Source organism: Grammomys surdaster, unplaced genomic scaffold, assembly GCF_004785775.1.
Source record: "Grammomys surdaster isolate TR1022 unplaced genomic scaffold, NIH_TR_1.0 231, whole genome shotgun sequence".
Classification (NCBI taxonomy): Eukaryota; Metazoa; Chordata; class Mammalia; order Rodentia; family Muridae; genus Grammomys; species Grammomys surdaster.
In genome coordinates, this window is record NW_021604676.1 from 4,595,594 (window position 1) to 4,619,373 (window position 23,780).

At 42.5% G+C, this 23,780-nt stretch overlaps 1 protein-coding gene across 1 annotated transcript in view; it reads left to right on the top strand.

Annotated features, from left to right (window-relative positions):
* Positions 1–301: 301 nt before the first annotated feature.
* Gclc (glutamate-cysteine ligase catalytic subunit) overlaps positions 302–23,780 on the top strand; it is a 35,064-nt gene continuing 11,585 nt past the window's right edge. The window contains exons 1-6 of the mRNA XM_028773575.1: positions 302–720; positions 15,966–16,078; positions 17,051–17,233; positions 20,275–20,388; positions 21,840–21,898; positions 21,990–22,123. Of these exons, the coding sequence (XP_028629408.1) occupies positions 571–720; positions 15,966–16,078; positions 17,051–17,233; positions 20,275–20,388; positions 21,840–21,898; positions 21,990–22,123 (753 nt within the window). The 5' untranslated portion in view covers positions 302–570. The remainder of the gene's footprint in view (positions 721–15,965; positions 16,079–17,050; positions 17,234–20,274; positions 20,389–21,839; positions 21,899–21,989; positions 22,124–23,780) is intronic.

Consider the following 23,780-nt stretch of genomic DNA (forward strand, 5'->3'; position numbering starts at 1 on the left):
GCCTGCCTCTGCCTCCCAAGTGCTGGGATTAAAGACATGCGCCCCCACTGCCCGGCTAGTCGGCTTTTCATTAATTCAAACAACTTTTTTTTTTTTCCTTGACCCAATTTTCTCTTGGGACCAAGACTTTTCAGTCCTTATTTGCTGACAGATAGCCAGACCACCCGCGGACACCCACGGTCTCAGCCCCGCCCCCACCTCAGGCCCCGCCCCCGGCCCACCGCTTTGTCCGGTCCCACCCTCACCCCCGCCCCGCCGCAGCCTATAAAATCCGGAGCGCGGCGCGCGGAGCGGCAGGCGCGGAACTGGGCATGCTCGGTGTCGCTGCAGCTCTGGGTCGCAAGTAGGAAGCCCGTGCACGACACCGGCGGCGCCGAGTGGAGCGCTGCCGCCGCGTCCTGGGCCGCAGGGCCGGCGTGGGAGCGCGAGACCGGGCGGCGGCGAGAGACCGCGGCCCGGGCTGTCAACCGCGCGGCGGGGTCCGAGCCGGAGCGGGAACGGACGGGACGCCCGCCGCGCGGCCCGAGGGCGCCCCCAGAGCGGAGCTGCGGCCGGGAGGAGGACTCGGCCATGGGGCTGCTGTCCCAAGGCTCGCCACTGAGCTGGGAAGAGACCCAGCGCCACGCCGACCACGTGCGGAGGCACGGCATCCTCCAGTTCCTGCACATCTACCACGCAGTCAAGGACCGGCACAAGGACGTGCTCAAGTGGGGTGACGAGGTGAGCCCGCGCGCCTTTGTTCGGCCAGGCCCCGCCGCCGGCCCCGGCTCGGTGCTAGTGACTCCGGCTCATTCATTCCTGTCGGGACGAAAGCCGCTCGGATACTGGGAGGGCCTGAACGGGAGGGATGTGTGTGTGTGTGTGTGTGTGTGTGTGTGTGTGTGTGTATCTGCCTTCGGGCGTCCGGTCGCACATTTCGCCTTGGAGATGAGTGTGAACTGAAGATTAAAGTGTGAACAGGACCGACTTGCCCTGGCTGGCTTGCTATCACGTTTCAAACCTCCAGGGTGTTGGCTTCGGCCCTCCATCATCTCCAGCTTCTTTTCGTAACCGCTTGTCTCATCTCACACCTGCCCTCAAACTTTAGAGTTATACATTGCAACAAATACGTTCATAGACTTGGGGTTGTCTTCCTAAAAGACGAGAGACTTCTTTATCCCGTTTAGCTGTAAGTGCTTACAACTTAGGTTAGGTTAAGACTGGCTAGATCCTGTAGCTAAGCGTTACCAGTCGAGTGCTAAAACTTGTGAATGATCTCTGGGACCCATTTGTTCGAACCATCTGAAAGCGGCAACACTAAAAACATTTATTTTTGTGCATTCCCTGCTTTTAAAAACACATTGATAAGAAGATATAAAGTTAAGTAACCCCTTGAGTCTGACCTTTGTTGTGTGGGTTTGGCATTTACTGTAGATAGTGTGCCACTCCTGTATGTAGTTTATCGTTTAGTCAGTATTATCGTTGGGCTAAGTTTCAAAGTGTTGCTGTACCAGCATAGAATATCTTGCAAAAAGTTAGTTTTTCTGTACCTAATGTTGGTAGATGATTCTGCCATCTACAGCTGGAAGAATTATGTTTGGACTAAGGAAGTATAGGGACTAATACTTCACATTTCTATAAAAATTGTGTATCATTTTTTTCAGGAAAGGGACACACGTTTGGCAGTTCTCCAGTTTTAGTCCAAAGTTGGTGTGTATTTACAACATTTGACAGTTCTTTATTTGTGTTCCGTGTATCATTTACAGGACAGAGACATTATGGTTTTTATTCACCTATTTTTCCTAGGGCCTAACTACAGAGCCCGGTATAGTTGGCAGCAGCAAATTGTGGTGTTCTTTAAGGTTCTTGTGGAACCAGCCATTGTTGAGCAATCAAAAATTTACTTTTGCATCTTTCACCATTTTACTAGGACTCCATAAAGACAAAAATAAAAAACAAGTGAATGTCTTTGTAACCGTTGTTTTAAGTTCAGCTTCATCCATAGAAGATGTTCAATGCCTTGGAAGCACAGCGGTTTACCAAGTCCCTTTCCTTCCTTCTTGCCTTTTCTCTAGTAACCAGGAACCTCCCAGATCCCTCTTTCTGGTTTAAAAAATGCTCCCCCTGTTGGCAGGAAGATCATGTACAACTAACTGAGACTTCCCATGGCAGACAGTAAAGTGCAGTGAAAGAGGAGCTGCAGAGCAAGACCTCAGTGTACCACACATTTCCATCGTGACAGGATTGGTGGAGAGAGAGCTTCCTCCCTGCAAAAGATCAAGGAGAGGAAAGACGCCTGGCAATCTTGTACACTTGTATTCTGTCTGTATAGGGGAGAATGGGGGGCCCAGCATTTCAGCCAATTGACACTTTTTTTAAAAAAAAGACAGGGTTTCTCTGTGTAGCCCTGACCATCCTGGAACTCACTGTGTAGACCAGAATGGCCACAAACTTACTCAGAGATCTACCTGCTTCTGCCTCCTGAGTGCTGGGCTTAAAGGTGTGCAACATAATTGCCTAAAAAGAGCATGGTCTGTTGAGAAGTTGGACTCCAGAAGTGAAATCCTCCAATAATAAGTTGCCTGGCTAACACTGTTCCTACATTATATGACATCAGCAATATCCCTTGAAAACTTACCAGCTGCTGAAACTGCATTTCCAAAAAAATTTTTTTTTGCAGATATTCTGTCCTAAGTTATGTACAAACCTATAAACTTATTTCACCCCAGCCTTCTGGTGTTGAGAGTTTCCTTGGAAGTAGCCTGACACTGGAAGGATTATGAGAAGTTCTAAGGAGGAAGTGTCCACTCTGCTCTGGTGCTCCTGAAATGACACTTCTGTGAAGCCTTGGTCTCCTCCTCCAGGGGGTTCACACTCCTGCCTCTGACCTTTGAAGCACACATACCCAGCCTCTATTGTGATACATTTCTTCTGGCAGTCTCATGCCTGAGTATTTGTTGTGATGTCAGCCTTTTGTACAAGAGAAGTTATCACAAGTCCTTGTGCACAGTGGGAACTTACTGTCATACTGAGGACTTGTCTGAAGGCTGGTCAGGATCTTAACACAACATTTGTAGTAGGAGCCTTGGAGGAAAACTGAGAAACAGACTGAGTAGTTAAGAGGCAGAAGGTGTGATGAGTGGTCTGGGCCCTGGAGATGAGGCTAGCTCTGCTGGGGAGAAATGTTTTCGATGTGCTGTGCTGCATTGGATAGGCACAATACCAAATAACAACAGTGGTTTTCAACCTGTGGGTCATGACCCCCTTTGTGGGGGGGGCACATATCAGATATCCTGCATATTGTGATTCATAACAGTAGCAAAATTACAGTTATTAAGTAGCAATGGAAATTATTTTATGATCCAGGAGTCACCACAACATGAGAACTGTATTAAAGGGTCACAGCATTAGGTAGATTGACATTTTATCTGTGGGGGCCACGGACTTGGTTGGAAAAGAACTGCAGCCAAACCTTAAAACTGGTCATAGTTATGTTTGGAAGAGAGCCTGCCACTTCAGAAATATTTGGCTCCATGTATGAGGACAGTGTTTGAATCTCTACACCGGAAAGAACCATGTTTACTGTTTTCCAGACTGAGCTTTGGGTCTGAAGCCCGCTTACTTCATTTTCTCTTATTTCTTCCAACTTTTACATTTGAGTGTGGACAGGTTGGGTAGGGGTTTTTGTTTGCTTGTTCTTTTTCTTTCTTCTACATGCCTATTTCACCTTTAATATGACAGCTCCTAACTCTAGCCACCATTTATTATGACGTTTCTTTGGGAAATGAAAGTTCTATCTTGAAAAACCAAATACTACTTGTTCCTGGATGGGGATGATGTGGGAAAGGAGGAGTCTTCATGTACATGATTCAGCTAGGGAGTTCTTTTCTAGCATGCATAGGACTCTTGGTTTAATCCCCACTATCTTGTAGTGTAGCTACTACTTTAAAACAAAATATTGCTGTCAGCTTGGCCCAGCCTTTTAAGTTCTTTAGTAGCAAGTTTGAAACCTGATTCTAAAGTTTTAGTTTATGTGCATGCTTGGCATGTTACCAAATCCCCTTTTACAACGCTTACACTATGCAGGTCATGGAGCTGTCAGAACATAATGCAAAAAGCAGATGTATAAAAGATGTCATGATGTTCAGGAAGTGAGTAAAGTTCTGAGTGAACAAGTATGGTTTGACTTGAGTCGAGTCAAGGACCAAAGCCTCAGACTCATGGGAAATTGGCAGGGTCTTTCCCATACCAGTCAGGCTCAGAATTGGCAAAGCCTTCCTCTGGTCTGAGTGTGAGTGTTACATCCTAAAACTGCTCACTTACAGAGACTTCCTACAAGACTAGCTAATTCCCTGCCCCTGTGTGGAGGTTCTCAGTTATTGCTGTAGTTGGTGCCACACATCAGAGTGAGCATAGCCTAGAAAGGATAGTTTAAACATTTAACACCATCAATAACAATGATGAATAACACCATCAAGCAATAATGAGTAATCTGCAGTAAGCTCACTCCTGCCTGATGCACCTGGGAGGAGCATGTAAACTCATTCCATGAACAGCTCCGTGTTTTGAAGAAACTAAGGTCACAAGACTCTTGTTTCTTTGGAGTTTTCTCACAAGTACTCAGAATTCTCCTCACATGACTCCATTCTTGGAACATGTTCTGGCAGAATAGCTATTCAGAACACAAACTGAAATTTCATATTGGATTTTATATTTTGAAAGTTGAATATATTTATAACTACTACCAAAAATAAATAAAACTAGAAAAACAATTAGTTTTATATCCTTTCATAATTTGGGTCTGTTGCTGGCATTCAGTCTTTCCTTATTCCCTAATATTTAGCTTTTTACAATTCTCTTTCCTATATATTATACTGTACCTACATGTCCATTTGTTTACATATACTATTAGCTAGATTCCAAATATAAGGGAGAACATGCAGTTTTCTTTCTGAGATTGTATGTCCTCTCTTAAGTTCATTTTAAGCCCATTCATTTTCCTGCAAGTTTTGTGATCACATTTTTCTTTAACGCTAAATAGTTTTATATACTGTGTGTGTGTGTGTGTGTGTGTGTGTGTGTGTGTGTGTGTGTGCTGAATTTTCGTTATCTGTTCCTCTGTTTGGACAACTAGGTTGATTCCAATTCCTTTTTATAGTGAAAAAAAGCAGCAGTAAACAAGTAAATAGCTCTATGGTAAGGTATTGGAGTTCTGTGGGGAAATGCCCAGGAGTGAAATAGCTCACCCTACTCATATGGTAGTTAGTTTTAATTTTTTGAGAAATCTTCAAACTGATTTCCGCAGTGGCTGTATTAATTTCCATCCTTACTGCAGTGAGTAAGGGTTCCTTTCTCTGCACACCCTCGCTAACATTTGTTGTTAGATTTATTGATGATAGCCATTCCAGCTGAGGTGGGGTGAGGTGAGGTAAGTAGTTTGAATTTTCCTGATAGGGATATTGAGCACTCTTTATAGTTATTGCCATTTGTGGGGTGTTTGTTTGTTTGTTTGTTTTGTGAACACTGTCTACTCAGTTAATCTGTCTGTTCATTGATTGGCAGTTTTATTTCCTTGGTATTTAATTTTTGTAAAAATTTTTTTTATTTTTTTATTTTTTTTGGTTTTTTCGAGACAGGGTTTCTCTGTGTAGCCCTGGCTGTCCTGGAACTCACTCTGTAGACCAGGCTGGCCTCGAACTCAGAAATCCGCCTGCCTCTGCCTCCCAAGTGCTGGGATTAAAGGCGTGCGCCACCACCGCCCAGCAATTTTTGTAACTTTTATAAACTTCTTATCTGAAGTGAAGACAGTTCATTTCTTAATAGATATTACAAAGATCCTGGGTCATGCCTCCTTCCCTCCTACCCCAATCTATCTATATTTCATAGCAAAGAAAGGCAACTTATATATTGTGTTTGTGCATACACATGTATTTATGTTGAATATTGCTCCAGTGTTTGCTGAAAAGGACTGGGCTTCCCCTGTTTGCAGAGTTGTGCGTTCCCGCTCTGTGTGTAGTTTTCTCTGTGTTGGTTCCACTGCCCACTGATCTGACTTTGTCCTTTGATTTCTGTAGAGCATAAAGTCGGACAATATACCATCTCTCTTAGGTTTGGATTTTTGTTTTGTTTTGTTTTTTTTGTTTTTATTGGTTCATTGCTTGCTTGCTTGCTTGCTTGCTTGCTTGCTTGCTTGCTTGCTTGCTTGCTTGCTTGTTTTTCCGGTTTCTGGAGACAGGGTTTCTCTGTGTAGCCCTAGCCGTCCAGAAACTTGCTCTGTAGACCAGGCTGACCTCAAACTCAGAGATCTGCCTGCCTCTGCCTCCTGAGTGCTGGGATTAAAGGCCTGTATACCACTGCTTTTTGTTTTTTATTTTAATTAGTTTAAATTTATTTCTAGAGATATTGAATTTCTAAGTTTTAGAACCAGGTAGTCAATTTGTATTAAAAAAAATTAGCCCTCATGAGATTTTGATCTCATTAGGACTCTATCGAGTCCACATATCAATCTGAGAATTGAAACCTAAACAATATTTAATCCCCCTAATCATGAACAAGTAAATCTCTCTGTACATTTTCGTTTTCAGCAGTGTTTTGTAGTTTTCTATGTGTTGGTCTTGCACATACAAGACATATACACTTGCTGATTTTCTAAATTTGCAATTTATCCTTCAACCTTCTAAACCCACTCTTCTGGACACTGAATTATGACAGTTAGTGTGGTTCTGATGACTGCTTTGGACATTTCAGGTTACCTGACATTTGGTTGACCCCACTTCCAGTTTTAGTATGTTCCTGTGCTTTGAATGCCTGGTAATCTTTGAATGATAGAAATAAACTTTACCCTGTTAGGTGCTTAATGTTTATATATTCCTATATGAGTTCATAATACTTCTGGAATATAATTATTTAGAGAGAGGATCTTTTAAAGTAGGTTTTATAGTTTATGAGTAGCTCCAGGAAAGTCTACATTCTTCTGTGTTCTCTACCCAGTACCCCCGAATTAGAATTTAGTTGGAGTGCAAACACTTTGGGGTATGTCTGCATAACATTGAATTCTGCACAACTTTCTGAATTCTTGAGGAAGAGGCTCTACAGCTCCCTGGGCTTTTTTTATGTGCTTGGGCTTTATACTCATTTTGTTTTAGGGTAGGAAAGGATGCCTCCCCACTCTGTTATCCATCCAGCTCTGTTCTCCTTTGTCTCTACTCTGTCCAAGCTGGCTGTCTCCTGGTCCCAAGACACTCAATAACCAAGATTAGTCAAGCTTTTCTGGTTTGTTTTGGTGTCCTTTGTTTTTATGGTGCCAGAGATTCCAGTCAGGGCTTTGTGCATTCTAGGCATGTGCTTTTAATACTTTTAACTGTTTGAGTATGTTCAAAATGCCAGCAAGTTTTGAAAATCCTGGATTGCACACAGCAAATATTAGAACATGTTTTCTTTCCTTGTCAGGAATGGGTTTTAACCTGGTCTCTGAAGCAGTGTGCATGAAAGGCTATGATCTGATTGTGTAGCCGCACATAGTAAATGTCTACATTTTTGTCTGTACTAAAGAAGTAAACCTATTTGAGCCTTGCAGCTATTCTAAGAAATTAACAAGCAGAATAAGTGGCACAAACTGCTTTTCAGAAAAATTGAAACTTAAATTTTCTGACACAGTAAGACTCCAAAGGCCATATTTCCGTGGTGGGCTGCTTTCAAAGGAGTGTTTATTAACTACTTCCTGTATACCAATGCAGGCACACTGACCCTAGGAAAAGGCAAAGGCTGGACCAGTCCTTCAGAAGATACTCAGGCTGAGCTTGCTTTACAGTTAGGCAGCCTCTGCTGAACCAGAGACCTTGACCTTTAGACATGATTCAGTTTTGTCTGAATGTCCCAAGTCATGTCTAAAGCAGGCTGGTATGACTCTGATGCTCAGTCTGCTAACATTAGGGACAACTTTGGAATGGGACCCTGACACTGCCTCTGAGCTGTGATTTACAGAGTATCTGCATTCAGATTCTTAATGGTTTGGAATGGCATTGAACTACACATGCTGGGAGAAAGGGGACTTGTGTTTCTGACATCCTAGTTCTGAGGCATACATGATCCTTTGTGAGTACAGTGAGTGCATTAGAGTTACCTGTTTTGGACCCCTGTTATAAGGGGATGTGTTTACTTACCTGTCCGGTGCCTCAGTCACTGAGTAGGGTGCCACCCATAGAGAACACCCATGCATGTTCTCTCTAGTAATAGACTGCCTCCATGCTGAAGCCGGACAGTCCACAGTTCTCACATGCTTAAGATGACGACCTCAGCTCCCCTCCAGCTCTGCCTGCTGCAGGGCAGTCAGATGAAGGCAGCCTCTCTCTGTAGCATGTGACTAGAACTCTGGCAAAGGGATATAGTTTGTTTGGGGAAAGAGCTAAGGAGTTCACTTGTCCTTACAGTGTAGATGCTAAAGTTTTGAAGCACGGTTGTTTTGAGGTAAAGAACTCCTTATATTTATAATACTGTAAGCTATTTCTAGCCAAAACAAACATCACATCAGTAACCTGAAGTGCTTCCTTCTTAGGCTTGAGTGAGAAGACTAGTTCTGTTCATAAACAAGGTGGGGCTTCATACATGTCAGACAACTTAAGATGACATGCTGAAAGTAATTGCATGATTAAAAAAATAACTAACATAAATTCAGAGACCCAGAAAATAGATGTTTTATGTCATCCCGAAAGCATGAAGAAGCAGGGTGGCTTAGTGGATAAAGGTGACCTGCCCCACACCCCTAGCAGCCTGAATGTGACTGCTGGGACCCACATGATGGGATGATAAACCAACTTCTACTCATCATCCCATCTACACACACACACACAGGCACCATTGTAACCATGAGGAGGAAATCTATATTCATGGCTTCTTTTGTGCCACTGTCAGAGTGTCTGGGTCAGAATTCTGGTCTCTCTTGGGTTTTTGTCCTTTCTACAGTACTAGAAATTCTAGTACTAAATTCTCTGTACTACTTAGTTGAGATCAGATAACTGAAATTTTGTATTTACTCTGTATTAATTAGAGTCTAAATAACCATACAGAGAACTTTCCTTTTGTGAGAGTCACAATCCTATCTTCTCTCTTCTAAAGTCTTGAGTTTTCACATGGGCCTCTTCTCACTTGAACTAGGCATGTGACAAATCTCTGTGGGCCAAGTCTCTCAGAGAGATAAGTCACATACAAGAGAAGTTCACTTACACAGTGTTAAAATTGCAATGAACAGTTAATATGTTCTAAGGTAAAAAATAATCAGCCAGCTCTGGAAGCTACAGGCCTGATCAAGCATGCCAGATGCCACCCAAAGATCAGGTCAGGATGAAGCCAAATTTACTTTGATTTCTAAATATCTAAACTTCCTCTGGAATGTATTGTATGGTTCTGTGACATAAATTGACATCTTGAAGTTGTGAGGAGGATGGGAAGCTATTATCTTATGGTTCATGAGATGTTTTAAGATTCCACTAAAACCACTCCTTTTTGAGGCATGAGCAATTAATTTATTCTAACATCTCACCAGTTTACGGTACTCATATTATCACAGGCAGAAAGCCACAGGACACTTGGTACTCCAAAACTGACAGGTTCTCCAAAGCATGGCAGGAAATGCAGTAGAATGCACCTTGAGTCAAATCTGACCCATCTCAAACTTTTGTCTGAAGATTTTTGCATTAGAATTTTGTCTTAGTCAGTGTTCTGTTTGTGTGAAGAGATACCATGACCATGGCAACTCATTAAAAGGAAAACATTTAATTGGGTCTGGCTTACACTTTTAAAAGTTTAATTCATTATTATCATGGTAGAGCATGGAGGCACACATGGTGCTGGAGCAGTAGCTGAGAGCTACATCCTATCTGCTGGACATGGGGACAGAGAGCCTAGGCCTTGCTTACGCTTTTAAAACCTCAAAGCTCACCCTCAGTAACACATTTTCTCCAGTAAGGCTGTACCTCCTAATCTTTAATCCTTTCCAAGAGTTCTACTCCCTATTGACTATGCATTCAATATGGCAAGTACATGAACCTATGGGAGCCATTCTTATTCAGACCACCACAGTTTTCTCAGTTTTACACTGTGCTCAATAGACATGTTCTCGGTTTGGCATTCAGATTCTCCCTACCTAACTATGGGTGACTGACATTAAGTAGTACCGGTGCAGCTTGCACCTTCAGCCACTTGAGGTTTGTGTGTCATGCTGGATGTGGAAATGACGCTGCTCAGTGATGGCTGAGACTATGCCCCCAAAGTGATTTATTAATACTTTCTGTGTTGGAAATCTTGTTTCTGAGACCCCAGGGAAGGCCCCAGGGTTAAGATTATGATTTAGAGGATAACTGTTGTGGGATGATGTCTAATGTAGGCGCTCTTGGTACATCTTCTGCAGAGACGTCAGTCATCTCCCAGGTGTGGCTACACAAGTAGAGTGTGCTGAAGGAAGTTGTATTTATGTTGAAGGAATGGTCTGTAGACACTTGCCTTTGTGTGGCCAGTGTCCCTTCTAGGAATTAGCTTTAATTTAAATGGCATATCCTCTTGTGAGCCCTCTGAATCCCTATTTTTGATTAGGCCCTGATACTGCACATAGATTTTGAGCACTTAATTTAGCTTTCTTGTGTTATTGATGCCTTTCTAGCTCTAGTGCGATGTTGAGAGTAGAAGCTGTGTCTCCCAGGCTCTTCAGTGTTCCCAAACCTGCTCAGCTCAAGGTTTTGTTGATGAATAAAAGAACAAAAGAAATAATGTTAGCTGGACCATGCCGTAGATCTAGAAAACAGGTTCCACACACAGCAAAATATTAATAACCACTTTAGGGGCAGAACTCCCAACCATCACTGATTTAGTAATCTGTTCTCGCTGGTGCCTTGACCATCACAATGGCTGTGGAGGTGTCCAGGAGTTGTTCTAAGGAGAAAACTGGGTCTCTGGGGAGTGCTGAGGGCTCTAGAAATTGACTCAAACTACTATAGAGGCTAGAAGTCAGCCTACAGTGGAATGGCTGACCTGAACCCAGTCCTGGAGAGTGGATGGAGACTTGTCTAAGCTATAAGGAACTTTGCCTTCCTGCTCTTCTACACTGATTTTCCCTAGGATATAAAGAGTTCCCAACATGCTGGGGATTGGGGTGAAGGTAATATTTGGTACTTTGTGGTTCTTCATACACCAGGCTCAGATGTGTGTTGGATGGGCTAAATACTTCTGAGTGTAGAGATTCCTTAGTTGTTATCCATACAGACACTGACAAAGGAGCTTTCCTAAAGTACATCTTTCTCTGGAAAACTTCCCTATAACTCTAGAGAGATGGATCACTTCGTCTTTACTCACCTCAAGTAGAAACCAAGAAGGCGGTGCTTCATTAAATGGCCAGCATGCTCAACCTCTAGCTCCCTTCCCAATGGCTTCAAAATTATAAAACTAAGAGGAGGTAGAAACTACTGGCAAATGCCACTTACAGGCTTCATATAATTCCTAAGACTTTTAATATTACTATTATTTTAACCTTTAATACTACAAATATTTGCTGTATGCCTATTCTGTACTTAGTATAATTACAAAGTACTTTAGTAAACATCACCCTCAATTAAGTTTCATTATTTTTATTAGTATAATTTCACATGAACATAAAGATGCTTACATTTGCTCAACCCTGCGTTATGACTTATGTCTGGTTGTTCCTAGCAGCATTAACACAGCAGTATTCACAATAGTCTTTTATGTGTGTCTTTGTCTTGATTCAACAGCTCAAAGATATTTGAGACTACTACATACTATTTTTATGTCTCTGTTCTTGATTCAACTGTTGAAAGTTACTAGGGACCTTTATCTAACAGGATAAAAATTGTTCTCTGTAATGGAAATGTAACCTAAGTGTTAATGTATAGAGAAAGCAGTATTAGTTTAAAAGATAGCAAAGTGGGCAGGCATTTTTACTGAGCCTGCTCTCCATATGGAAGGATAACTCAGGTGCTAGACAGTCTTGTTTCAAAGTCTGTAGGGAGTTGTCTTCTGTGTGCTATGGAGAATAGACGTATGTACTGGAAGTTTTTTCCTCCCCTGCTACGTCTTGGATGCTACATTGATTACATGATATTAAATTCAATTACTCTGTAGCCCATTTATATTTTCAGAATGGTGCATGTGTTCAGTCTGCTTTTGAGATGATGCTGGAATTCTGGCCTTATATAGCCCAGGCAGGGTTAGAGGATCGGCATATTCAGTCCTTTATCATAGGGTTAGTTACTAAGACAGCCTTCCAGAGGTTCCTGAAGCTATACACAGCATTGAACCGTACATATGGTCCTCCTACATATGCATAAATATAATCGAGTTTAATTGCTGCTCACAGTGAGAGGATAACAAGTAGTTAAAATATACTATAAGAAGAATTATGTGACTGATCTTTGTCAGAAGTAAAGAGTCTTGGGGACTGCAGGTAACTGAAACCAGAGAAAGAAAACCTCATGTAAGGTGACTGTTCTTGTTAGTTACCTAAGTGCTATCTAGGTGACCTAGCTGGATTTTGCTTGCTCTAACTTGTTCTTCTTGGAGAACGGGGTATTTGTGGGTCAGAAGTCCTTGTTTGGGTGGACTAGCTGAAATTGGTTCTGAGATGGCTGTCAGACAACCCTTCCCCAAGCTTTTAACATGATAATTCATCCTCAGCACCCCTGTACCTGAGAGTTGCCATGGTACCAACTGGAAAGAACATAAGAAGTACAAAAGTGGCACCTGAATAATCTGTCTGTTCCTAGAAAAGGTGTGGACACTCACTTTTTATTTAGCCCCTCCCTCTCATGTCTATTTCTCTGTAACCTCCTTAACTCAGGTGCTGGGAAATTGACTTGTGGGTTTATCTGGCACTTCTGTTTTTGAGCTTATTTTTTGAATTTTACCTTATTGATGATTTATCACTTCCCATCTCCATTGTACTTAGTTGTGTTGTCCCACATTTCCCAGGGTAGGAAAGGCTCTGGTGCAGTGACTGAGAATGCTGTATGTTGTCAGTCCTTGGAGTCAGTGTGGCACAGAAAGCCTCCACACTGGTTCATTATTTTCTCTGGAGCTTTGTTTCTGTTATATCCAAGGAAACAGGAAAGGAGTTAAATCCAGGCATCATCATGGAATCGTTGCTTGTGGTTTTAGATGTCATATATGGGAAGCTTTGACTTACTGTTATTTTTGTTATCACTTATTATTTAGATGACTGGGCCAAGCTCCATTTAGTCCTGCTTTGGTTGTTAGAGAGTCCATTAGTGTTTTGAGGGGACTGCTGCTGCACTGGAGTGAGCAATTCTGAGGACTGCTGTGGAAATGAGAGAGGAGACAAACCTCACTTTGTTTAATATTTATTTAAGATTGAAAAAGTACTCGGGAATTTTTATAAGATTTTATTCAAATGGCCCTATAAAAAGTTAGTTTGTCTTTCTTATGTAGAAAATACTCTACTTTCTACCCTGTTTTCTTCGTGAGACCACAGGATGATTAGGTTTGATTAAAGAGTCTGATTTGTTAGCATCTTTAGGGTCATTCATTCACTTGGCTGATTGATTTCAAACAGATTGAGTTTGAGCTCTTTGTCCTTTTGCTCATCTTGATGCTTTAAATTCGAGGCCAGGATTTCTGAAACTTAGGATTTCAGGTTCAAACTAGGAAACTAACCAAAGTCATTTCAGTTTAGTTGTATACTTACCATAGATATTCTTGCTTATTTGAACACAGATAAGTGATGCAGATTCAGTAAACTAAGAGTTCTCTCTTAGACTTTCTTCTAGAACGCATCTTATCTGCTTAAGGTATCCATAGCTGGTGATGCCAGGCAGATGCAAGCAGCCAAAGAGTTAAGGGAGAATGTTCCTTCCAGCTATCAGAATCAACGTAGGGAGGAGAACTTTCCTGGTCTGTCAGTAGAAGTGGGAACCTGTAATGATAGAGCGCTCTGTCCAGGAAGTGGGAATGTGTGGTGAGTGAGAGCGCTCTGTTGATGAGAATGGGAACTGCTGGTATAGGAAACATGATGGTGGGAAACAGCTCTCAAGACAGAGCCGAAAGCAGATGCAACCTTTAAGGCTCCTGCTGACCTACCTTTGCCAGCAGTAACTCCAGTCCCTCAGGCTCCATGATCTCTCAAACAGTGCTATTGGCTAGGGACCATATGCTCAAGCACCTGAGGCTGTGGGGAACATTTATATTTAAACTGTAACCATAGGCTTAAAAGGTTAAGATCTATGTATGGAAAAATCACGGGCACCCTTTCTGTTGTGCTCATTTGCAGACATGTTAACATACCTGTGTAGATGGACCCCTCAGCTCCAACAGCGCTAAGCTGAGGAGCCCTGGGTCTGGATGCTGTCTGGAAGTCTGTTATGGACAACCCTTACACATTCTTCAGCCTTTGTTTTCACTACATTAACTGAGGGCTATAACATCTCATATTATCGTTCCACATACCTAAATCAGTGTCACCTATTCTTGACAGGAACCTAAATCTATCAGTTAGATGACTAGTAATATTAATTGCAGTTGGCTGGTTTGTTTTCTTTTGTTTTCTAAACCACTGTGCCATTTTCTGTAGTTATACATGTTCATCTGTCTATATGTTTTAACTGGAAAACAAAATAACCTTTTAAATTATTGCTTCTGCCTGGTATGGAGTGTATACCTGTACTCTCTGTGCTAGGGAGGCTGTGGCAGGAAGATGTGAGGCCAGCTTTGGCTACATGGTGAGTTCAAAGGTAGCCTGAACAACTAAGTGAGACCCTGTCTAAAAAACAGAACAAATAACAGCAAACGAATTTTGGAGTGGTGGCTTAAATGCCCAACAATACTGAGCTAAGCCCACATAACTAAAGAATAGGTACTGACAAGCAACTATATAATCTCAGAAGAGAGCAGACAAGCTACAGGCTGGCTTCTGGATAGAGTTAAAGGTTGTGGTTCTGAGTTTATATGTGAAATGTCAAGAAAAGAAAGTAGATATGCTTTAACCTACCTTTTCTTTCCTCTTCTCCCCCTTTTCTGTAAAAAAAATAGGCCAAGCCTGATATCTGATATCCCGAGATATATACACACACACATATACATGGCTTTTGTCTTGTGGGCCATCAGCTTGCCGCATGTTCTCTGTCTTTTAAGAGTCAGCTAAGCATTGACTTGAATAACCCGTCCCCACAGCTTCTCACTTAGACTGGATAATAGATATTTCATTTAAATCACAGATAGTGATTGATAATCTTAACCTTCCACACCAAGTCTGGTTGTTTTTAAAGCATGCTATATCAGAGAAAACAAAAGCAAGCTCAAGCTGTACTCTGTCCACAAAAGCTTCTCTTTGGTATTTGACCTGTATTTTTTTTTTTTTTTGGATGTGGATTCTACCATGTGTAATAAATGCACCAGTGTGCCCTGCATTATAAATGGTATGACATTACAGATCAAGGAAGTTGTCTTAGATTACCTGTGCCGTGCCAAAACTAAATTGTTGGAACCTCTAAAATGTCTTTATATTGGCATGTTTATGATTTTAATTCTTGAAGGAGGAGGGTGGGGAATTGCAGGAATGTAGAAGAATCTGCCAGGAAGCGTAATCTATCTTGACTCATCTAGAGAGCCTCTTGGTAACAGCTGAGATGAGCAGCAGCATGCCTCTTCACAGACTGCCTTCAGCATCTCAGCTCTGAAGATGTCTTCTTTAAGCAGCACTTGCCAGAATGAACATCTTGACTTTTCTGTGGGATATGGAGTAGAGGAGAGAAAAGAGGGATTGAAAAATGAGTTCTTGTCCTGCAGTGAACCACAGACAGACCAATCTGTAGGCTTTTATGCTATGCAAAGGGCTTGTAGTGCAAGCACATGTGCCTGTCCCCGTTTCTGTGATTCCTGTCCAACCTTTACGTTTCTCTGCTCTGTTTCTGAAAGTCATGTTGAGTTCAAGTCTGGAAAACCATTAATCTCTTTATTACTTTCCACAGGTGGAATACATGTTGGTGTCCTTTGATCATGAAAATAGAAAAGTCCAGTTGTTACTGAATGGAGGAGATGTTCTTGAAACTCTGCAGGAGAAGGGGGAGAGGACAAACCCCAAGTAAGCTGATGCTCTCAAGTCTCAGCCTAGTGCTTCTGGAGCATTTGGAGTAACTAGGACATAGGATCTTTTCTCAGCTGTCTTGAAGGGAGGACGACAGAGGGTAAGAGTGTAGGCTTGGGTCCCAAGTTAGAGTCTCCAATTCTGGTTCATCTAGTTGGTAGGTGAGTACCCTTGAATGACCTCTCTGTGCCTCAGTCTCCTCACCTCTATAAAGTGTGGCTAACAATATTTACCTCACAGACACTTCAGAATACTCAGTACAGTCAGCTACAGCGTGGTGACTTTTTCTTAGACACATTTCTGAAATATGATTGAGATCCACAGCAGAGTTTCAGACAAAACTGGAGGCAGCTTTGTTTTGGCAGCATGCTTTAAGTCTTTCCTTCTTTCTTCCTTCCTTTTCTTCTCTTCCTCTTCCTCTTCTTCCTCCTCCTCCTACATTTGTTTTTTTGTTTTATTTTTCAAGACAGTAGTCCTGGCTGTCTCAAGCTGGTCTTGAACTTGGAAATCTGCCTGTCTCTGCCTTCCAGTTGTTGGGATTAAATATCCCATTACTACTACACTTGACTTTTTTTTCTCCTGGTTAAATATTTCTTTATCTGGGAGTAGAGAGAGGCCAGGAGTATCTACTCTCTAGTTCATTTTCTGTTTGGTTGCTTTGGGAAGCTGTGTTTGAGGACCTCAGTATTGAGCTAAACGCCTGTAAGACCTCAGTTCCTTCTTTGTAAAGTGGACTAGCTTTATCCTGGACAGAATACCTTCGTGCATTTTCAAAATCTTACATATTTTGAACTCAACATTTAGCAGCCTTAAGTAGTTGAAAACTGTGGAAAATTTACAGCTTTAATAAGCCTTTTATTTATCTGTGCCTAATATCTTTAAAATTTTTAAAGCAACTTTATAAAACTTCAAAAAATTGAGTGGACTACAGCAAAAGAATAAGCTGAAATTAAAATGACTTCTCCATAGCCACCCGACCCTCTGGAGACCGGAGTATGGGAGTTACATGATTGAAGGGACGCCTGGCCAGCCCTATGGGGGAACGATGTCCGAGTTCAACACCGTGGAGGACAACATGAGGAAACGCCGGAAGGAGGCGACTTCTGTATTAGGAGAACATCAGGCCCTTTGCACTATAACCTCATTTCCCAGGTTAGTTCCCATGTCAACGTGTTCTAGTAGGAATATCAGACTAGGTTCTGAAGAAAGTAAAGCATGACCTGTGCATTTCCCTTGACAATTCTCGCACTTAAAGGAAGTTCCTACTCTTGGACAGGACAGCACTATCCTCTTCAGAGTTCACTTTAAGGAACTAGTGTACAACTGGATCACTCCTCAACCCCCACCAAATCTGTGTTTTAAATAAGTCTACAGTCTTGTGTTGGCCACCTTCACAGCTAACTTGCGACATGTGTGGTTCATGGGCTGTAGGTTGGACTTGCCTGTTAACATTTGATGCACTCACTCCTAACGTTAGGGCTACATAAAAGTCGCATAGCATCTTCAGTTGGTGGGTGGGCTGTGCGCTGGTAAGAGCACACACGTAGACAGGGTTGGAATGACCCTATGACTGGGGGCTGGTTGGTGGTGTGGGGAGAGTGTGGCTCGGGCCCACTGGGGAGGAGCCCATTGCAGACACATTCAAAGGAGCATCTGTCCTCCAGCACTCAGAATACCAGCACGAGGTATTCTGAGCTGTGGGATCCCATCCCCCAGAGTGCCTTTGAACTTGGAGGAGGGAGCATACTTTCACAATCTGGCAGATAATCTACCACAGATAAGTGAGATCACGGGGAGCAGTACCTCGGGGCACACTTGTTCCTGGAGTGCTCTTGCCAGATACTGACTGAACAAGCTGAGTCACATTTGTATTGTGCTGGAGATTTAGGGTTTGTCACCAATAGTTATGATGGTAAATGCCAGTAAGTAAATATAGTGAATGTGTTCTCAGATTAGGAAGGAATACATGAATGTCCAATATTGAGTATAGTGCCCCTACGTAAGACTGGAGTTCTAGTCAAAAGCTCATTTATCTATGTTAGATGTCCACCTCCTCCATCAAAAGAGTTATGGGGATGAGTATCCTTGGCCTTAAAGCACTAAATTGTGATGCTGTTTTTCCTACTGGGAGGACAGGTGTTCAGAATCATACCATTGATCCTAGAAGGACATTATTTTACGTAGGAATTAGTAGCTTTTAACCTCCCTGTTGCCATTCCTACATACAGCAGTTAAAACCTTAAAGTCAGCTGACAGATACTGAGAGACGAGTGCTTTTTCTTTTCCAGACCCAGAGAGGCTTTGCTCTGCAGAGCTGAGGCGACAGCAGAGATTAATCAAATACCTATTATATAAATATATAATGATAAAATTAAGGAGTGGCATGGGGTGTGGATATGGCTATGGATTCTGGGGTAGAGGAAGGCTTCTCGAAGGGAAGATGATTGGAGTGATGTCTAAAATTCTAGGAGGCATTTCATAGGAGAGGGAGCAGAAGGATATCCTGGGGAAGAGGAGTCACATAGGTACCCTCGTGGGAAGTAGCAGATAAGGAGTTACCCACTGTGACCAGGAAGCCGTGGGGAAGGTGACAGTGAGGCCAGGCAGGCTGTTAGGAACGTTGATTGTTATTCTGAAATCAGTAGAGACTTTGGGAGTCTAGGCTGGATAGATAGTATCACACGAGTGCTTTGTAGCCCTCATCTGAGCTGTCGGCATGGGAGCAAATGCATAGCAAGTGGCAGGGCATGCCAGGCAAGGGAAAGGGCGCTCCCTAGGCACTGTTGTGGTGATCTGGTTGATGGTAGGCAATGACGATAGAAAAGTGATAGGTCGTAAAGTGACAGAATCAGCTAACCTGCTGGAGAGGAGGGGACAGATCAAGGATAGTGCTGGAGGTGACTGCTGGGAAACCTTGGGATAATGGAGTAGCAGCCTGAGAATCAGGCTGTGGGTGTTGCTTGTCTACAGAGTGAGTTCCAGGACAGCCAGGGCTACACAGAGAAACCCTGTCTCGAAAAACAAAACAAAACAAGAAAGAGAGGAAGAGAGGAAGAGAGAAAGAAAGGAAGGAAGGAAGGAAGGGAGGGAGGGAGGGAGGGAGGGAGGGAGGGAGGAAGGAAGGAAGGAAGGAAGGAAGGAAGGAAGGAAGGAAGGAAGGAAGAAAAGAGTCCCGCATTTGAAAGACAGTGTTCCTTCTGGGACACAGGGCCGCAATGTCTTTGGTTACACTCTACTGTGTATCTTGCCTCAGTTAATGGTTCTGTGTGGAATAGTTCTACTCTAGTGAAAAGGTTTATAGTGGCTTCTTCCATTATAGAGAGAATTGAATAGGTTCCATTCAAAAAGTCTAGAATTCTTTCTCTTTGTTTTTTTTTCCCTCCTCCTCCTCTTCATCTCCTTCAGTTGTTGTCTGTTTTTGTTTGTTTGTTTTTTGAGACAGAATTTCTCTGTGTAGAAAGGCAGGGAGTTGAAATAAGGTCTGGGTTAGTAGGTTCTACTACTGATCTAGAACCCTATAAAAAGCCTGCTTTGTTTTTTGCTTTAACTGACTTGGAAGTATTCTCTTACTCAAGTGAGGTGGGAGGTCTGAGCACTGTACTTGGGAGCTGGATGGAACCTGTCCTGTTTTGAAATTAGAACTTTTCTTAAAGCTAAATAAGACAAGAAGGTTGGATCTTGGATATCAGAGGGCGCTCTGGTGTAAGTTGGGGACATTGTAGGCACTGCTTAACCTTGAGGGACTTCTGAGGAGATAGTAGAGGCAAGAACCAGAAGAGTTGGTCCAGATTCATCAGGAGGTTGGAGCAATTTTTGAATAGGGTTGAAAGGTAGTTGTGAGCATTTACATGGCTAGTGAACAGTTCCAAAGCTGTATAGAGCACCTGAACCTCCTAGAAGCATGTGACCAAGGAGCTCGTCCGCTCCTTGGGGGGAAGCTGAGTAAATGGGCCTAGAGGCTGAGTGGAGTCAAAATCAGTAGGAGTAAATAAATGAGACCCCAATGCAGGACAGTATAATACAGAAAAGGATCACCAAGGGGCCAGCATTCACATTGGTTTGGAAACACTGCTCCACTCTCTAGAGTGGGGAGTAATGGAAATTAGGTGTTTTTAACTGTTGCAAATTATGGTGAGATGCACCTAACCCGTTGTGAAGCCGTTTCCCACCTATTCCTTCTCAATTGGTTGCAGACTAGGCTGTCCTGGATTCACACTGCCAGAGCACAGACCCAACCCAGAGGAAGGAGGCGCATCTAAGTCCCTGTTCTTTCCAGACGAAGCCATAAACAAGCACCCTCGCTTCGGGTGAGTGAGGCTCAGACTGCGGTCTGGGGTACAGTTATTTGGTCTGTGAATGCCTCTCAAGCATATGTTGGATTCAGAGGAGACAGCAGACAGATATCTGCTCATGTTGCTTCGTGCATACAGGTTTACTTTGTGTTTCAGAGCCATCCTTAAACTCCTTGGTTCCTTTCCTCCGGTTGAATTTACAGAGTTTTCAGTCCTGATCCTTTTCCTCTCTAAGTTACCGCTGGGATCTCTCATTGCCCAGGTTACTCTGTCTGCTCTGACAAGGTCACGTGTATACACAGCACTTAGCACAAGCATTCTCCTTGTATCTGGTTCTGTAGTTGAAGTTGCTTCAGGTCCTGCACCAGCTTGATCTTGGCTTTATTCCTATGGATTCACTCACCTATATTGAAAAGAAGTTCCTGACCCCACATGAGGGACACTAGGAACTGTCAGCTTATTCCTTTTTTAAGCAAGGATAGACAAAGACTGACTGACTGACTTGTTCTTTTGTTTGTTTGCTTGTTTGAGGTAGCGACTGTTGTTTGTTCCTTCATTTATTTGCTTATTTGTTTGTTTACTTACTTATGGCAGGGTCTGTCTATGCAGCCTTGGCTATCCTGGAATTCACTAGATAGTCTAGGTTGGCCTCAAACTCACAAAGATCCTCCTGCCTGACTCTAGTACTGAGATTAAAGAGCATTATTATGTGTTTAAAAAGAAAATACTGAGCCACCGCAAAAGACAGATCAGACAATTATAAAAGCTACCCCAGAATCCCTCATGGAAAAGGCTAGCACAGGAGGTCCTGACTGACTGAGGGATCAAAGCAGGTGTCAGGACAGATGTCTGTCACAGCACTGTTGAACTAATTGTAGTCATATAACATAAAATAAGTGAACCTTGGTTTCATAATTTATCGAACCTCATCCATCTAAAGTGTTGCTGCAATTTATAGTCAGTTTGAAAAATCTGAGAGGAAATTTTTTCCTTTCTTTGTGCTGTTAAAATTATGTTTGAATTAGGACCAGTCACTGCAAGTGTTCAGTGGCTATAATGTATGTATCAGGTAAGAATCCAGCCAGTGTTTTGTAATTGGGGAACTGAAGCAGGTAAAGAATTGGGACTCCAGTGATAACCTAAGTTCTTAAATTTTACTAAAATCATTGGAGTTTTCATGAGAAATGTTAGAACTAGCTAGACTGTGGCTGCCCATGGACACCTATCTAAGCTTAACTTGGGTTAACAATAGGTGATCAGAAAGAGATGGTCCCCAGGCAGAGCAAAGGAACTGCTGTTTACCAGTCCTCTTTCAGGAAACCCTTAGGGTAGCATGTCACATGTGCCACAAGGCTGTCTTGGGTTTTAGTTTGAGGTAGGATTCAGTCAGTTCCATCCCTTTAGATGTGCTCAAATTCTAATGTGGCAGTTCTTGGGTGACCTGTTCTTTTGTCTGGTTGTTTTAGTACTCTAACAAGAAACATCCGGCATAGGAGAGGAGAAAAGGTTGTCATCAATGTGCCAAGTAAGTGTGTGGGGACGGGGCCGGGGCTGGGGCAGCATGTCCAACTGTCAGCTTCCATTCTCAACTCTTCCTCTTCTAATTAATAATGCAGTATTCAAGGACAAGAGCACACCGTCTCCATTTGTAGAAACGTTTCCTGAAGATGAGGAGGCATCAAAGGCCTCTAAGCCAGACCATATCTACATGGATGCCATGGGATTTGGGATGGGCAACTGCTGTCTTCAGGTATTGCCTCTATTGCCACCAAGAGACTGTCCTCTTCATTATGCATGTGTCTTGTTTATAGTCATTTTCTAATCTGATTTAAAAGATAGCATGCCTTCTGGAAAATGATGTTGCTTTAGTAAAATCTTTTGTAGCTGTGTTCTGACTAAGAATTTACAGTTCACCACAAAGGTGTGTGGTTGTTATTGAATTTAGTATCTGTTGGTAAGCAAATGCTTGTGAATGCCCTTTCTAGATGCCTGATTTTTACTGCCATCTAGTGACAGCCTTTGAGGATGTTAGATAAGGCTCAGGTCTCTATGTCTGAAAAATGACCTCTGCAGGGAGAATCCAATGACTTTATGATCCAAGGGCAAAGGTTGTTTGGCATTTAAAGTTTTATTCTTGTGCAAAGCTACCTCGTGATTTAAAAGGAATAAATACTTAACAGTCTTTGCTTTGCCCCTGGCTAAGCTACAGAAGAGATACAATAGTATTTCTCAGTTCATGCAGTTAAAAGTTTTGTTGGGCCTAATCAAATAACTGATGGCCTCCAGCAGTGACTGTGACAGGCTCCCTCAGGAACAGAGTCGGGGGTACAGACTCCTACCCCACACAGGCCATGGCTGAGTCTACCCCTGCTGTCCTTGCTACGCTGGCTCACTTTGTTAAACTGACTGTAGCCTCAACACAAAGGGCACAAGACTCAGCATTCTTTTCTCAGGATGCAGTCCTACACACAGTTGTCATGGAAGCCTCTCAACTGTTAACTTTTAAAACTACAGATAATTCAGATTTAATACCCAAGTCAGACTTTCCCATGCTGTTTGTTTCTGTATCATGATAAAGGAAAAGGTGTTTTGTTTCCTCTGCATATTTAAGTAGGATATGTGGCCTCCCAAGAGAAAAGTGTTCCCTTAGGAATGGTTGCACATCATTTAAAACGAGCTGACTTTTGACTGTGTCACCTGCTTTCTTATCTTAAATACAAATAGTTCTGGAATGAACTCTTAAGCTGTAGCATTTAAAATACATGGCTTCAGTATTCTGGGAGTGCTCTCAGAACCCAGCCCTTCCTTGGCTTAATATTGAACCAAGGTCTATCAACGTTGCAGAGAGCAACAGTCTCTCTTGAGACACTTGATTTATGTGAATAAGTGAGTCCTACTGGTGGGGACAAACATTTTCATGTGTAAAGACATGTTCTCTATTCTATTTAAGGTACTTCTCCCAACATATCTTGTTACAGTATTCCATTTCAAAAAGTTGTAGTGACAGATAATTCAGACATGTGATAAATGAGATGAACTCACAAGTAGCTACAAAAGTCCCTGCCTTCTATCTTCTGACTGGGACCTGAAGGAAATATTTATTATAGAAAAGCACAAAAAGGAAAGTAATTGTTTAGTTAATGGTAGACTTAACTAGACAAAACAAACCTCCTCCAAATTTGTGAGCCTGCTGAGTGCTCAAGTACTTGCCTGTGCTCCCAGTGCTATAGAAGGATTGTGAATCAGGCCAGCCTGGGCTCCGTAACCAGACCATCTCACAGAAAAGTAAATTTTTACTCTTCAGGGGTTTGGAGAAGCATTTAATAAACAGAAAAGGATCATGGCCTGCTATGGATTTTTTTTTTCTACTTAAGAAAATTATGTGGTTTCAAAACTGGATTCTAGGT